Source organism: Astatotilapia calliptera, chromosome 10, assembly GCF_900246225.1.
Source record: "Astatotilapia calliptera chromosome 10, fAstCal1.2, whole genome shotgun sequence".
NCBI lineage: Eukaryota > Metazoa > Chordata > Actinopteri > Cichliformes > Cichlidae > Astatotilapia > Astatotilapia calliptera.
This window is the reverse complement of record NC_039311.1, coordinates 17195679-17213251: the sequence shown is the minus strand read 5'-3', so window position 1 is coordinate 17213251 and position 17573 is coordinate 17195679. Positions and strand designations below refer to the sequence as shown.

Sequence of the window (17573 nt, the reverse complement as noted above, 5' to 3'; positions counted from 1 at the left end):
GCGTCCTGGAGTAAAAACAGAAGCTATGCAAGCTTCTCAGGAGATGGAGGGGTGTGCGAATGTCAGAATGCAACACTGTACAAATACAGCGTATTGATCTTGGCTTTTATCTCAGAGATTCAAAGTGACTGAAGTATGTGATTACATATTGTTTTTTTGTTTTGTTTTTTACCTGCAATTGAGTGCCACTGCAGGAAAGATGATAAGTTCTTATTACATGATAATAATTAAGGTCACAATAAGAACAGCATAATAAACATACTAAGCAGCCCCACACACACAAGAAATCTTAAAATCCTTTAATCTTACTTCCTTTGTACCGTTCTGCCTCCCGCTGAGTGTTATTATTTTCTGCCTCTCAGTGTATTATCATTACCTTTGTTATTGGTGAAAATAGCCTCGGTCATGTTCAGGACTTAATGAAACACTTGAAGAAATCACATGTGAATCACATCACCCGTCTCTCATAATGTGTCCCCTGCTCAGTTTTAAAAGAGCCCGTTTCTCCTGGTAAACACAGTCCTTTCAGAGAGGGAGGAATATATATTCTTCTTGTTTTTGTTTTAATAAGCCATTGTTGGAGCAGCGGAGCCCGAAGTGTTGCAATACGATCAAGAATTTTCGTAAGTTCTGCTGAGATGGTTTTAAATTGCACCAGATAAACAGCTTAATGTGAGAAATGTAATATAATGAAGGCCATTTAAGTCATCTGAGTGCACTCTCCTTTTTAGATGAGCTGTGATGTGGTATGGTCAGGCAGTGGCACCCTGCTAATTTCATCCGTCTAAACAGAGCTAACTCGTTAAGGCTGGTCCTTAGCGTCACGGTCACTGTAATGAGCTCAGAGATTTCTGAGCGTACAGCACGCTCCAATCTATGAAAGTGCGATTGAGAGGATTGGTTAGTGGAATATCAATAGAAGGGGGGGACTTTTTACTTTTTACTTTTTTTTTTTTTCTTTTTAAACGGAACATAAAAGGAGGAAAGGAGCAAATTAGCGATTGGAGAACGCACGCCTCAAATGCCAGAGTCAGTAACTGCCTCCTCATATGAGGCTCGAAGAGCTTCAGGCACAGAAACATCAAAATAACACAAAGCAGGAAAACACTGGTGCTTTTACTGGAGGGAAGTTTCCGCTGTGGCCGTCCTTTCACTGTTAAACAGCTTATTTCATGAATATCATAAACACAAAGTGATGATTTATTTCTCTCCCCAAACTACTTGTCCGTCAACATGCGCATATAAAGACAACGCACGTACCGTGCATGTGTTGTTTGAATGTATTTTGTGTATTTCCAGGTCCAGCTGTCCCTGTACACATACCTGTCATCGGAGTTCATCGGCACTGCCACCATCTACACCACCATTCGCCGCATCGGCACCGTCCTGCAGCTGATGCACACTCTGAAGTACTACTACTGGGCAATCAACCCCCTGGAGTGCAGTGGAATCACCCCCAAAGGTCTTGGTATGTTTACAGTGCACACAGTTTGCATGAACACAAAGGCATGCTCGCTGTAAGAAGAAAGACAAGAGTGAATAAGGAGCAATGACAGTCCCATAGGCTCACAGCTCACATGCTCACAGTGTTTCCATCACTTCACCACTAGGGACTCAAAGACAGTGCATACGGTGCACTCTGCCACACACACACACACACACACACACACACACACACACACACACACACACTAGTGATAAATTGTGCGCAGTTTTACGGTTCAGTATCAGGTCCAAGGACAGTTTGTTATGTGGACTGAGCCACAGCTGCTCTGGCTTTGCTTCTTTTATTTTTTTTGCTAATTTGTCAGATCCCATCCTCTGTGATTCAAATATTTAAAGAGGCTGCTGTCACACACATCACAGAACTGATACAGTTACAGCCAAACTAATGCGCAGTTTATCTGGTCTATTACCTTAGTTTAACAGACTTAACTTTCTAGCATTAATACATGACCACATAAAGGCTTCCAGTCGTCTATCCAGGAAGTTTCTTTTACTGTGTTTTGCTCTAAATCTCCATTATTTCTAAATTAATACGATAATTGTTACCTTTACACGCCTGTTAATGACTTCCTTCTTTCCTTGGTTGTGTTAAAACGCTTCATCTCCTGCCTCGTGGCGTTGTTGTTTTTGTTGTCTCGGTTAACAAATGAATTTCACACTTGTCATGAAAATAGAGAGTAAATAATTCAGAGCTCGGACAGAAGATATTTGCTAGAATATACAGTAAAATATTCTCTTCTTAAAAGCCTGACAGTCGCCCGTTTGAACCACATCAGTTTAACATTTAAACGACTCTTAAAATCATGATTATGTGAGATTTAAGGAATGTTTTCTTTCACAGTTATGAGCAGTAATTTTGAGCTTCTTGTTAATCATTTTCATTTGATTTTTATTGTGCTGTAATAGTGGTGCACTTGCTTTTTTTTCTTAAAAGATGGAGATGGGCCTTGCAAAAAAATAGTTTTAGAAATGCAGCTCAAGAGGTTTTTAAATTGTGAAAGGGAGTTTTTTGCTGACAGTTGACAACTAAAGGTCACCTCAATACCCGAATAAGTGATTAATAACTTCAAATTGCCGTACAAATTTGCAGTGACATCGTACTCAGTCATTTCAAATAGTTAAAGCTATGAATGTATATACAGTAAAGAAAATGATCATTTCTGCTATATATTACACAGTTGTCTTGATGTATGCTCAATCATCCAGGTAAGTAAATCCCCAAAAGTTGATTCTGTTCATCTGGACGTAGTTTTTCAGTGGGAGAAACGTTTCGTCACTCATCCAAGTGACCCTAAAAATAAACTGAACTTGACCCAACCTAAATCTTTGGACTAAAATATAAATTTTATTAAGATATCTACATTGTGGGCACTTTCTTTTGATCACCAATACTTTCTTTTGCAGTTCTCCACAGGGTGAAACAGATTTATGCCTCCACAATATGAGTAATACATGTATACACACACAGACACACACACATTCAGAGTTTTTCCCAACAACCACTGGTGTTTATGGGAATGGCTGAGCGGCTTCTTTTGTGTATTTAAGAGTGAATAAGACCATTTCAGAAGCAGACACTGCATGTTCTCTTTTCCAACTGCTGCATTTTATTTCTTAAGAACAGAACAGGTGATAGCTGTGACACCTGTGTAAATAAATCTTTTATATTTCCTTAAATGTACCCACACCTTGTGCTTCTTGTGAATGCAGTTTTTTTGGAAAAAGGTCTCAAAGATTTGTCCATGGTTTTTTTTTTTATAAAGCCACTATAAAACATATCTATTTTAAAATAACACAGGGCTGACTCAGATATTCAATTTTCTTTGCCTTTGTAATAGAGCAGGGAACAGCTAGCAGTGCTAGCACCGCCGCTGTTGTCACGCTCTGTAGCAGCAAAAGGTCGGAGGAAGCCTCACACTTTAATCAACCTCTCCTTTTGCCCGGGACCCTCCGCTGACTATGAGTACGCATCCCATGTCTCCATGGTAACAGACATGTGATTGGCAGATCCAAGGGAGCTTTTGGAATTTCTAATCAAGTGGCTGTCTGGCTTCTTTTCTGTTTGGCGATATTACTGTTTGCCTGCTGGGATTTAGCCCCATAAAAAAAAAAGGCGCAGATAACAGTATAGCAGCAATTAGCCTCAGACACATTCGTACTGTAGTTCAAAGCTAAAAGCAGCTAGTTGTGGTTTGAAAGCCTGCAAATGTATGCACTTGACTATACTGTATGAATGTGATATGCACTCATTTGCATAGTAATGGACAGTTATGTTGCTCATACCACGAGCTTTGTGGATAAAAATGCATTCAACTAGCTGAAGAATGGGCTTGAATCCGAGTTGGAAGGACAATTTTGTATTTTTAGTATTTTCTTTTTTATCTTGCACCAGACTTGGACTGAGCTTAAAATACCAAATTCCTTTAACTGTGTATTTTACAAATGGCTAAATTAGGTGGTGGTTGGAAGTTCCAAGGAAAGAGTGTGTAGTCTTCACAATAAAACCTCTTGGGTCTTTTGCTCTTAAATTGCATTAACTATAATCAGATGTCCTCCACTGAATTAAAAAAAAAGAAAGGAAGGGGCTCTAAATGAATTACACTCAGCGGACACTTAACGTACGACTTGTTAGTACCAGGCTGGAGCTCATTTTCCCTCCAGAGCTGCCTTAATTCTTCATGTCAGAGATTCAATGAGGTCCTGGAAGTCCTCTGACATTTTCTTTCTGCATTGACGTGATAGCCTCAAAGAGTTGCTGCAGATTTGTTGTGATGAGTCTTCTGTTCCATCACATCCCAAATTTGCTCGCCTGGATCTGGTGAATGGTGAGACCATTTGATGACGGTGAACTCCTTGTCATGTTTCATAAAGCATTTTGATATGATTTGAGCTTTGAGACATGGTGTGGTATCCGTCAGAAGGTGGTACACTGTGGTCTTAAATTGAAGGACATGGTGTGCAACAATAGTCAGTCAAGTCATGGTGTTTAAACCATGCTCAGTTGGTACCAAGGGACCTGAAGTGTGCCACCATCAGTCTGAACCGAATATACAAGGCAGGATGGAGCCGTGCTTTCAGGTTCATGTTTCACACTAAATTTTGATTTTGTCATTAAAACGGAATTGATCAGGTGATTATCAATTTTGGCAAGTTTTTGTTTAATCTCAATTGTCCCTATTAACCCAGTGTGGTCTTCTGTTGCTTGTAGTCGATCTGCAGTCAGAGATGCTCTTCTGCAATAATACCTTGGTTGTGACGAGTGATTATTTGAGTTACTGTTGTCTTCCTGTCAGCTCAAAGTAAACTGGCCATTCTTCAGATTGTTATGAGCTGACAGGTATACCTAATAAAGTGGCCAGTGAGTGTCTTAGTCATGACAAATCTTTTTTTTTTTCTGTCTATACACTTTTTTCTTTATGTATTAAGCCTCGTTCAGCCAACTTCCGTGACTTTTTCTATGTACTTTGTGTTAATTGTTGTAAAATGGGCAAATCTTGAGGAAATTCATTTTCTTTTTAGATCAAATCTGAAGCGTGTGTTTGTGTGTGTGTAGTTGTGGCAAAGGGCCCAAAGTCAGAACAAAATCGCACCACTTTAAACCTCTTTATCTCTCGAAAGCTTGCCATTATCCAGTTAAAATAAAAACTACTCGTTTGTTATCGTAAATTAGACTAGATAAAACTGTGCAGCCAGACTAGGAGCACACAAAGACGAAAATTAATTTCAAAGAGTAAGTGATGGTAATTAAACCTGCCCAAGGAAAGCTGTTTAGAAGAATATAAGCTTTATTCAAGGCGTCTTATGACAAAAGAGCTTTAAATAAGGAGGTTCCACTCACACCGCTTTCACCTGGTCATTTAATGCAGAGTGGCTGGGTAAACATGATGGATGGTCAGTGTCACCGTTCAGGCTACACGCACCAGCTTGACAGATAAGGATGATGGATCGCAGTGGATTGCTTGGGTGTCATGTTTTGGCTCCGTGAAGAGCAGGAGAACAGACTGAAACACGTACACACTCGCGTGATTGAAGGGCAGCAGAGCGTGACAAAGAAATGGAGGGACAGGCTTCACATCGTCTTCCTTTCACACCCTCGGCCTTTTATGTTTCTCGTGAGCCTACTTCTGCTGGCTAAGCAACAGTGGGTCAAGTCTTGTTTCTGAGAGGACGTGGTGCATTTTATTCCGTTTACAATAAACACTGTTTGCGATTGTATTTCTCTTCCTTTGAGGAATACATAATAAGGGATAGTTTCAAACACCCTGACACAGCAACGTGTGAAATGACAAATACACACAAACTGGACGTCATAAATGTTTACTGGTTCTAATAAACAGAACAATTCTGTCGGGAGTGATGAGGACACGTAGCATTTGAGGTTTATTGGGTTGCATTGTGGGTGCTTGGTTGCTAAAGGCATCGATACAAAAAATAGAGTAGTTGAGGAAAATGGAGAATAAGTAAAAAAAAAAAAGTAGGAAAGGAAGAAGGGAACTTTATCTGACTGCAGTGGGATTCAGAGGATAAATGTCCTTGTTTTTGAAGGGTGGGTCTTATATCATTCTTGTTTTGATCTAAATCAATGCATTTTTAGGCTTCCTGGCACCGCTTTCCATTAGCTAGTTATTTGGCAGCTGTTTTGAGCCGATTCATCACAGCTATAAATTCAACTGTATCTGACGTGCACATTAAACACTTAAAAAAAAGAATGAAATACAGTTACATCAATTAAAATTTTATGCCATCATCTGAGTTGTCAGTTTTTTTGTCTTAATCATTTTAAAAGTGATAGAGTTGTGAAGCTTTGACGCAGAAGAAACAAACACTATTGCTCTTTTTGCATGTGTGTGTGTAAGTTGCCCAGTTCTAGATGTATCTGCTATAGAAAGCATGCACCTTTTCCTGAACCTTAACAGAACTTTAGTAATTCAATTTTAGTTATATTCCGCCAAGTCACCACAACAGTCTCCTCAGCCTGCTTTATATTTCAAGGTAAAGACAGCACAATAATACAGAGAAACCCAACAATCAGATGACCTCCCTATGAGCAAGAACTCGGTAACAGGGGGAAGGAAAAACTCCCTTTTAACAAGAAGAAACCTCCAGCAGAACCAGTGTCAGGGACAGGCGGCCAGCTGTCGTGACTGGTTGGGGATGAGTGGAGGGATGCGGGACAAGAGACACACTGTGCCGCTCTCAAAAATACATTTTAAATCATTTTTGCATCATTTGGTTTAAAAAACAAAAAAAATGGCACAGCATTAAATCAACAGGGCGCTGCTTTCATCTTTACATAGTTCTACATTAAGTTAATCTTCATAAATTAAACTATGCAGATAAATAATAGAAACTCTTTCACTTCATTCATCGTACCAGCGTGATGGATGTGACTAAAACTCGTAGCAGAGTAGTCGACAGCTCTTTTCCCTCCTGCATACAGTGCAGATTTTGCCACATTGGAAAAATAATTGCTCAAGGGGAGAACATGTCTTTTGACAAGTATGTTGACCATTTTCCTGAAGCCTTCATTACTCACTGTGTTTAATGGGTGCACATTTTTGGCCTAAACAAAGGGGAATGTGTTGGTTATTTAAGGGCTTCTTTGTGTGCTCGGTGGATTTGCAGATGCACTGTACAGGCTCGTTTTTACGGACGTTTGAGTTCGCGATGGACAGTTCACGTTACAAAGCACTGCACTGTTTTTCTTGGTCTTCATGCATTTATCACACTGCAGTTTGTGGTGTGTTTTCAGGTGGTGGAATTGTTAGTCCAATAATCACACAACTGGTATGTTAACTCCAACTTTAATGGTTGCCTTCTTTCGTTCCTCCACACAAGAAGAAACCGACTCTCCAAAAACTTCTTCCCCTTCCAGCCTCCGCGTAGCCATGCCCCCCTTCACTGGACACTTGCGCAGTGGGACAGATACATCTTAAAAGAATAATTCAATGTTTTGCTTTGCACATGACTTCTTCTTGGTTAACATCACTTGAGTTAAAACCAGAGTATTTCAAAGCATCGGATGAAGACCTTTTATAAGGGCATGCTCTTTGCCTTCTGTGAAAGTAAACTTACACGGAAAATACTGTTGTGTTTTTTTAGCTCGATTATCTGTGTGTAAACCACCACAGCAAACAACTCATCCAGTACCAAAGCTGTAAAGTATATACAGTGGATTACAGCGGTTGTTTGGTTTGGATCACATTTTTGTGAATTACTGCGTCTTTGCTGTAATACGTTAGATTAGTACAATCATAAAATATCCAAATTGCCACTAGAGTTAATGACAGTTATTTACAGTCATATAGCAGAGTGAGTGTGTGCGAGCGTGTTTGTGTTAACGTGTTTTTGTCTGCTCTCCAGGAAGCCTAATAAAATCCAATATAGGTAAACACCAAGGCTCAGTGGTGGGCTTATTTAGCCGATCATTATCGAGTGTAAAAATGTATTTTTAACAGGAAATTAATTTTGTGTTTGCGCGTCTTTGTCTAGATGGACCACGACCGTCCCAAAAGGAGATCATCTCACTCAGAGCCTTCATGCTCCTCTTCCTCAAACAACTCATACTCAAGGTAAAATGAGAGAAACCGATTTACCGTGATCTTCATCGCATAAGATCCAAGAAATCGCTTCTTTTTTGGCTTTCTTTTCCTATTATGTCCTCTGTTGTTTTTTTCTCCTGGGGACTGTTGGCTTAATCTAAAATGTGTGTGTGGAGAATTGCATTATAGATTTGCAGCGTGAATAAAACACTGTAGCTTTTGTGTTTGTGCGCTCTGATATTGATTTGTTCCTGCATTTGCGCGCGCGCGCGTGTGTGTGTGTGTGTAAGGAGGTTGTTACTGCTTCATGGTAAAAATGCAGCCAGAAACAGAATTAATGAAGCGGTGTGTAGTTAATAAGAGGTAAAAAAACAACAGGAGATCACGAATGTTTAACTGAATGTCTGGTTTTCACAGGACCGGGGCGTGAAGGAGGACGAGCTGCAGAGCATTCTCAACTATCTACTGACCATGCATGAGGTAAATGCTAAATTCTGTATTAAAATAGACACTGAGAGAGGGCAAAAGAGGGAAACGGAGAGACTGTGAGAGCGGTTGAGTGGAGCTGGTGGCAAAATGTGCATTATAATTTGTGGGCTGAAGTTATGGTCCACTTAAACGAGTGAGTGTGAGTCAGCTTCAGTGCTGTGACCGCATGAAAAATGGAGCAACAATGAACTGAACAGAATGTTCTCTTCTGTAACAATTATATCTATTCTTGCTCTGAAATACCACCTGCCATTCTGTAATCCACCCCCTCTGCGTCCACCCTTACAACTCTCTTTGTCCTCTTAACCCTGTGTCCGTCTGTCCCACAGGGCTTTCTCCATCTCACCTGCTTCATCTTTCCTTTCTTTGCAGGATGAGAATATTCACGACGTGCTCCAGCTGTTAGTGGCCCTTATGTCTGAACACCCGGCGTCCATGATCCCCGCATTTGACCAGAGAAACGGCATAAGGTGAATGCTGCTCACACATCTGCATACATATTAAAAAAGTTTTACACAACACCAGAACCTGAAAAAATAAGTTTATGGTTAGAGCTATGCTGTTTGTGTCAACATAGGCATCCATATGCATCTATGTCGATATCTATATTAGTATTATATATTATTTTGTTATAAGAAAACCCATGATTTATTATGAATAATTTAACTGAAGTAGATAGTGTTCATTCAGAAAAGTGTAATATCTTTCATAAATCCCCAAACTGCTGCGTCATAGGTGTTGTGTTTCTTATTATTATTACTATTTGCCTCCTTGGCAAACTTTTAAAAGAATAGGAATGGTAGATGTGGTTTATACATTAAAAATCATTTTAGTTTCTTTCTTGGCAATTTATTGTTTGAAATTAAAACGACAGGATGCTTTCATAAGGTTTTATAGGTGCATAAAGGTTGAAAATATGGCAGTTTAACAAATTGCTACTTGGTTGCCAGGTAGCATGATAGCGTCATAATTTCAACATGCGTAATTTAACTTTTGTAGACGAGTTAAAGGTTAGTGTCATAAAATAAAAATTGTACAATGCTTTTAAAGGGTGATGTAGGTGTATAAACGCTAAAAGCTGACCATTTTAACCTGTTGGCAGGTGGCTAGAAGGCAACATGATGATGTTATATTATCTGATGTAGATAAGAACCTTCGGGGGTCTAAGATTTACCTATGTGCCAAGTTTGGTTGCTCAGCTCCTGGTGGTATAGGAGGAGTTTGGGGACAAAGAAACAAATAGAGATTTAGTATATTGTAGTAGGATATTTAACAAGTGTCTCCATAGTGTAGTGAATTACACATTTGCTTGGCAAACCAAAGATTGCTGGAGAAACAAGTCGTTTTTGGAGTTGTGTCAGGAAGGGCACCTGGTTTAAAAGTCAAACACGCTGGCCCACCCACTGTGGCGACCCCTTGTGACAAGGGAGCAGCCAGAAATAAATGTTTAAGAGCAGGTCGGTCAAATCAAGGCATACACCAACAAAAGTTCGAATGTGACCTGCTGAAGTGTGAAGATTGCAGGAAATTAGGCCATCGATGTTTGACTTTTCACTTCTGTACCAGTAAGAACTGCGTTGCAAATTGTTCAGAAAGAAAAGGACCTGTTGTCCGAAAGGTTAAATTCATCGAGCCAGAGGTCAGAATCATCATTGGGGCCTTCTTACTAACAAAGGCATTGCATTAAGGTGGTAGGTGGGCGGATGTGTTTCTTTGATTCATAAGAAGAGATCCTTTGTAACAGCAGACTAATTGAATGTGGGAAAACTGAGATGGGATGAGCCCGACTGATATAGGATTTTTACATTATGTTTCTCGAGTAGCTCGAACTACGCAGCCTTTTTCAAAGACGTACCCTTGCTGTGCTTGTAATTCCCCCAAAGCACGACGACACATGGATGTCTTTTTGGTTGCTATGGTAATTCTTCTGTTGCTAGAGAGCTAGTTGCAAACTGTGGCTTGTTCCTCTTTTTTTTTTTTTTTTTTTGATGTACTGTGTGCACGCTTCTTTGAAGAAAATGTTTCAGTCAGCGCTCGTGTTGCAAACTGTGACTCTTAAGAATGTTTGCTGAGTTTCAGGCAGCAGGTGTTTACTACACAGTGAAGAACCCCTAATTTTGCTCTTGTTTTTTTGTTTGCTTGATGTTTGCTATTGTAGTAAAGAAAGATGTTATAACTGTCTCTCTGACCTGTGACTCTGTCTCACATGTTACAGGGTAATCTGCAAGCTCCTGGCCTCTAAGAGTGAGAGTATCCGGGTCCAGGCACTCAAAGTTCTGGGCTACTTCCTCAAGCACCTTGGTCACAAGTCAGTACTGCTTGCTGAGCTTTCCTGGTATATTTCCTTTGTGTGGTTTTCTGCAGCACTGAAGTGAGGGAGTACTTGATATTTTCCTATAATCCTTTTATCTTTTACTACTAAACCCCCCCCCCAAAATGCTGCATCAGTGGAGGGAGATGGAGATGTGCCACGCATAGTGTAGGTTTGAGTGTGTGGAAAGACACTGCAGTAAAGCTGCAACAGTGCAGTCTCCACTGAACCTTAGAAAGACTGTTTGTTTGTGTGTACACCAAGATAATGCCCTCGTCATCATGTCCAGGCGGAATAATCCTTTTGACAGTGTGCACTGGCAGGGAGGTGGAACCTTGATGAGCAGCAGTGAATGCTGGGGGATTTATTCATCCCATGTGACAGCCGCGCCTCTCGCTGCCTGACATGAGAGCAGGCTGCCATAATGCACCTGAGCCCTGCACCGTCAGCCCCCCACCTACTTAACATCTGCTTTAGCCAAACATCCCGTAGGGCTGCCCCTTTCAGTCTACATGTCATTTCACTGCATATGGAAATTTAATATCGATCCTAATCAGTACATCAGTCTTAAATTAAATAGTAAAGCCAATCATGCATACGTTACAGTAAAGTAAAAAGTGCTTTTCCTAATAATCTTCAAATATTCTTAAATATACTGAACATTGTCAGGTGGTATTAGATTTACTGATAATCTGATTTCTCATATTAAAAAAAGAAAGCACAATAAAAAAATCAGGGTTCTGCTATGATAACGTCTTAAAAGCCAGTGACATTTTGAATTAAAGATTATCTTACCCTGAACTTATCTAGACATTTCCCAGCAGAACTGCATGTTAGAATATAAATGTCTGATGTAGCCAGAGCAAAATCTTTAAAGTTCATGCGATGTCCACTGTAAGAGCGATCTAGGTAGCTGTCGACTTTATATTTAAATAAATACACGTCTGCTGCTGTGTTTCTTGGGAAGGTTTTTTCCAGCTGTCAGTCAACTCAAAGTGCAGCTACTCCTAAAAGGCAGATGGCCTACTTTAATCATGCGGCATAATGCAGAACTGTGCGCAGGTCTTGAGCCATCCCTCAAGTCCTTAAAGTGGTCTTGAGTTCTCCAGGCTTTTCAAGTTTACCAAGTTCTTTTGGACATTGGCTGCTTTTTCAGCCATTTTCAGTCCAGTCCTTGTACCTGACCATGTTCAGCTGAGCTATCTGCAGCAGTATCTGAAAGTCATGTCAAGGAATAGGAGAAAATCCAGCAATAAACTGACACAAGACTTGGTAGATCTAGCTCTAGCTAGTTGATCCATCTACTGTTCCCTGAAACCTCATCAGAAATGGTCTCTGTGGAAGGGTGGCTGTCAAGAAGCCATACTTGAGGAAACGGGAAAAAAAAGAGTGAATTGTGCCAAATTACATAAGAAATGGACTAAAAATCAGTGGCACAAATGCAGAAACGCGCCAGATTTTGATCCACCATGCAATGCCGCCTGGAAAGCAGCCTTAATTGCCAGAATGACAGTGGTCCCATACACTGTCAGTGCAGTGAAAGCATGTCTGGATGGGAGACTGTTAGTCATGGATTGGTCTCCCCAGAGCGCGGACCTCAACATTACTGAAGTGTGGGATCATCGTGGGAGAGAACAGAATAAAAGGCAGCAAACATCCACAGAAGAGTTTCAAATGTGCTTCAAGAATTATTCTATTCCTGAAGACTACTTAAAGAAATTACAACAAATTTTGGCTCAGAATTGTACAAACAGTGTACTTCCATGTCTGTTTGCACGTTTCAGTAAATCGCTGGATCTTTTTTCCATTTTCCCTGCAAAATATAAAGAAATGAGGAGTAGCTCAAGACTTTTCAACAGCACGGTAGTTTAATACCTGTCGTAGTCGTCTTCACTGCCATCCTCTACAATAGCCTGCCAGACTCGGTAACAGCTTCTTGAGTACGGTTACACTGAATCTATAGACTTGCCTTATTATGACAGCCAGGTATATAGACGATGCTTTTATTTATAAGCCATTTTGCCTCGAGTTTATTCCATTTTTTTAAACAAAGTTGGAAGTTTGAGCTGATGTCAAAACCAATTTCTCTAAATGAGAGTATGTTTTTGGAAAATATCATTTAAAACGGCACAATAGTAGCTAAAGTGACTCATTATTTTGACTGTATATGCGCGTGTGATTAAATCCTCCAAAGGCTTTGGTCAGGAATATGAAGGCGCTTCAAGCATTATTCATTTAATTCAATTGTAAAATACTCAGAAGTTATTCATCCCTGATTCCTGAGCCTCTCAAGTTTAAACCCTCTTATAAGCACAATTTTTACCCACCGGCAAGGTAACTAATAAAAGTTAATCATTCACAGCCATATGAGCATTGCCCCGCTGCCTCCTATGGTGTCGTCGTATTGTTAATGCCTCTTGTTAATTTCTCTTGTTGGTATTCAATTCGTATCCTCTCTGGTCCCATCATCGCTGACAGGGCCACATGGTGCCACCTGCCAATATCAGACCGTCACCCGGTCAGTGACAATCAGTGTCAGTTTCAACTGTCATAAAGCCTTTACAAATGTGTGTGTTTGTTTCCCTGCAGGAGAAAGGTTGAGATCATGCACACACACAGCCTATTCACGCTGCTGGGAGAGAGGCTGATGATGCACACCAACACCGTCTCTATCACCACCTACAATACTCTGTACGAGGTAGGTGAATGTCAGTAAATATTACAATGGATCAAGCCATCGGATCTGAGTTGTTGGGATCTGTGTGTTTATAATTTAATGACTACTGTCAATCTTCTAACCGTGCAGATTCTGACTGAGCAGGTCTGCACTCAGGTTGTTCACAAACCACACCCAGACCCCGACTCCACTGTCAAGATCCAGAATCCCAGTAAGTGCATAAGCACTTCACCTCGCATCTGTGTCTCTCTGCGGTCTTTGGTCTGCCAGTAATGGAGTGTTTTGTTTGTTTTGCCTTTTCTTAATGCGAGTAAACAAACAACAAAGTGTAAATTGAGAAGCTGACACTGCTGCCATCTTCCACTTCTTGATCTCATTCCAAATGCTTTAAAAGTATTTGCTTCTCCTTCTCTCTCATCTTGTTTTTCTCTTCCCTTTACTTGGTTTTCTTTTTACCTCACACCCAGTGATTCTGAAAGTGGTGGCCACCTTGCTGAAGAACTCCAGTCCCAGTGTGGAGCTGATGGAAGTCAGGAGACTTTTTCTTTCTGACATGATAAAACTCTTCAGTAACAGCCGCGAGAATCGCCGGTAAAAAGCACACAAATCACTGTACCTGCACTTATCCAGCCGTGTTCATTAGCGCCTCACTGTGGCTTTTATTTTGAAATCAAACTCATGCTACAGCTCATCTCACATGCTGCCTGTTTTGTGCACCAGCTGCTTGCTGCAGTGCTCCGTGTGGCAGGACTGGATGTTCTCCCTCGGATACATCAACCCCAAGAACCCAGAAGAGCAGAAAATAACCGAGATGGTGTACAACATATTTAGGATCCTTCTCTACCATGCCATCAAATACGAATGGGGAGGATGGAGGGTCTGGGTGGACACCCTTTCAATAGCACACTCCAAGGTAAGAGTGGGACATGCACAATTCAATAACAGTTCCCAGTAGTCTTATTTCGTTTAGTACAAGTATAGCTTGTTATTTCGATTATGTTATTTCTGCTGTATTTTAGATTTGGTGGTATGTCTCTGTCCTGGGACTTCCAAAGCCTTCCATGTACATACATGAATGCCAAAGATGGCGAGATTGGCAATAAGACCGAGCAAGAGCAGTGAAGGTGTCAATAAAAGCAAACGTGACATTAGTAAAAATCAGAAATGGCAAATAAAAAGGAGGAGCTGTAGTAGAGGGGAGTGCAAAGTGGCTTGCAGATCGGTAACAACTGCAAGCGAGCTAATGGGAGATTGTCCAATAGGAGCCTTAGATAGGGCTTAAGCTCATGTGGGCTGCCACTGATGACAGCTGTTGTGCAGCACTGCCGGTTGAGCTTGACTTTCTTGTCTGCTGTTTGGCTACAAATGAGCAGATATTAATGGGGATTTTCCAGGTGCTGATATTCTGATTCAAGCTGCTTATAAGCTGTACAGAAACCTGGTGATTTGTGCAATTTGACCACTGTTATGTGTTGTTTCAACATCTTCCAGGGCCAGAATGACCCAGCATTGAGACACTTTCAGAAACTGATCACCTCTCTTTTCACTGTTCAGTGACAGAACTTTAACTCGCCCTTTTTTCTCATCTCGGGGTAAAAGTGAAGGGGCATTATGGGTAATGGTCTAATGGCCCCGGAAGGCTAGTGTCCCAGTTTTCTGCACTTTGGTGTAAATGATCTATGAGTCTCCTTTGGACTACCGTGTGGCTATTGATGTGAAGATTCACTTTTGTTAGTGCTTGTGTGCCGATAACATTACCAGTTATAATCTACCATCTGTCACAGGTGACCTATGAAGCCCATAAGGAGTATTTGGCGAAGATGTATGAGGAGTACCAGCGACAGGAGGAGGAAAACATGAAGAAGGGAAAGAAAGGCTCAGTTTCCACCATCTCCGGCCTCTCTGCCACACCTGCGCCTGTCGTCAATGGCAACTTGGAGATCGATGACAACTCCCAGACGCAGACACCTGAGAGTGAGGCGGAGTACAGCGAGGGGGCCGGCGCAGACTCACGCAACCTCCTCGCAGAAGGCGCGGTGAAGAGACCTAACGGAGAAGCACTTACACCTGGGGAGCAAAGTGCAGGTCCAGGCGTGAGAGTGGAGGTCCATGACCTTCTGGTAGACATTAAAGCAGAGAAAGTAGAAGCCACGGAAGTAAAGCTGGATGACCTGGACCTCTCTCCTGAAGGTCTTGGTGGAAGTGTAGGTGGAGGAGGTGGGGGAGGAATGGAAAATGGACCTCTGGTTGAGGTAGATTCTCTCTTGGACAGTGCTTATTGCAGTGTGGTTCAGAACCTAAATGGGAATCTGGCGCCTAAAGATGACACATCTGGTTCGGGGGTTGGAATGGGGACAAACCTCGGGCTTTCAGGAGTCAGCCTGGATGATGATGGGAACATGGGTCCCCTCATCACATTGGCGGATGAGAAAGACAGTGTCCCGAGCAACAACGGATTTCTCTTCAGTAAGGTAGGATTAGTATTACTGTGCTGCCTAATCCTTCTTAGTCCTTTTTACTCTCCCAAATAATGTTTCTAAGTTTTCCTCAAACCTGAAGCTGTACTGTTTTCCCATTTTTCCCCATTCATTCCTTCCAGGTTGATGAGAAGTTGCTTCCAGCTTTGGCAGCCACAGACCCCCTTGTACTGCCCAGTCCAGATCAGCCCACTCCATCCGGCCCAGCCCCAGCTCACTCCACCACCAGCGCTAGTGATGACCTCAGCCTGCTGGCCCACATGACCAGCTGCGGCTCTGATTTAACACAAACCCAAAGCCACACTACCGGGGAACTTCCAGAGGATGGGCCCTTCAAAATCCAAAGCCCTCTTGCTGACATCAGCTCAATTGCTGAGGCTGAGAGCCAGACCCAGGGAACCTCTAGACCAGATTTCCCAGAGGGAGAGGGCACAGACGGTGCGGACGGAGAGACTGCAGGGCTTAAGACTGGAGGAGATACAGCCAGCACCACCTCTGACACAGAGAGGTCAGATGATGGGAAAGACAAGGACACAAAGAAGATCCAAACTACTGCAACCACTCAGGTGTGTTTAAGTGTGTTCAGCTGGTTAAGAGGGAGCTCCTCACATGTTGTGTACACACTGGTCAGCAAATAAACTAAGTAACTCTGCCATGAGGTGTTATCCTGCACATATGAGTGATTTTTTTTATTTCCTTCGCTGCATTTATCAAAATGTTAAAAAAAATTATAATGTGAATGCATTAAAATAAAAATAGAAAAAAGTGTGTAATCATCCTTATAAATCACATTAATACCGATTGTCTTTCATCTAATACCTCATGACTTTCAAGTGGCTGCAGTGCCTCATTATGCTACCCTTGCTTGTTGGAATTTTGGGTAATAAAATCACAGAAAGCTGGGGAAAGTGCTTTTTCACCTCCCCCACTGAGATTTATCCTCTCAGTTTAAGGACTGAACAAGTGAGCCACTGGTCACAAGCCTGCCTCTCTACCCTGTCCAATGTGATTTGTGTTGTGATTAAAATAAACAGTTCAGCAGCAGTCCTGTTTTCCCGGCCAAAAAGCTGAGAAGCTGCCCACACACGAGCTAAGTTTCAGCAACCGATCAGTGAATGCACAATGAGAGTCTTCTGTGTTTTTTGGGGGGCTTTTTTCCTGTGGTTTTGACACCTTAAATGAAATTGAATTTCATCGATGCGTGTATGCCAAGTCTTATATTAGACCAAATGAGCTTCACTTGCTTATTCAACAACTGTTACAGGCCCTCCACGGTCGCACTGCAGCCCAGTTGGAGAGGGACCTACGCGTTGATTTGGGTTTCAGGGGTATGCCCATGACGGAGGAGCAGCGGCGTCAGTTCAGCCCAGGCCCGCGTACGACCATGTTCCGAATCCCAGAATTCAAATGGTCTCCAATGCACCAGAGGTTGCTCACTGACCTGCTGTTTGCCCTGGAGACAGATGTGCATGTGTGGAGGAGGTGAGTTCGATGCTGTGTTCGCCAGGTGTGTGTTAGTTGACCATTTTTAGTCATTTTACGCCTCGTTTTAAATAAACTGATTATGCTAA

General features: G+C 41.7%; 1 protein-coding gene across 15 annotated transcripts in view; it reads left to right on the top strand.

Annotated features, from left to right (window-relative positions):
- Positions 1-17573, top strand: part of nbeaa (neurobeachin a) — a 99415-nt gene that overhangs the window by 54662 nt on the left and 27180 nt on the right. For all 15 annotated transcript variants that reach the window (XM_026183064.1, XM_026183063.1, XM_026183053.1 and 12 more), the window contains exons 13-24: positions 1300-1468; positions 7999-8078; positions 8466-8528; positions 8910-9007; positions 10753-10845; positions 13438-13546; positions 13655-13736; positions 13993-14116; positions 14246-14438; positions 15310-15996; positions 16125-16568; positions 17267-17484. In XM_026183064.1, coding sequence (XP_026038849.1) covers positions 1300-1468; positions 7999-8078; positions 8466-8528; positions 8910-9007; positions 10753-10845; positions 13438-13546; positions 13655-13736; positions 13993-14116; positions 14246-14438; positions 15310-15996; positions 16125-16568; positions 17267-17484 — 2360 coding nt within the window. The remainder of the gene's footprint in view (positions 1-1299; positions 1469-7998; positions 8079-8465; positions 8529-8909; positions 9008-10752; positions 10846-13437; positions 13547-13654; positions 13737-13992; positions 14117-14245; positions 14439-15309; positions 15997-16124; positions 16569-17266; positions 17485-17573) is intronic.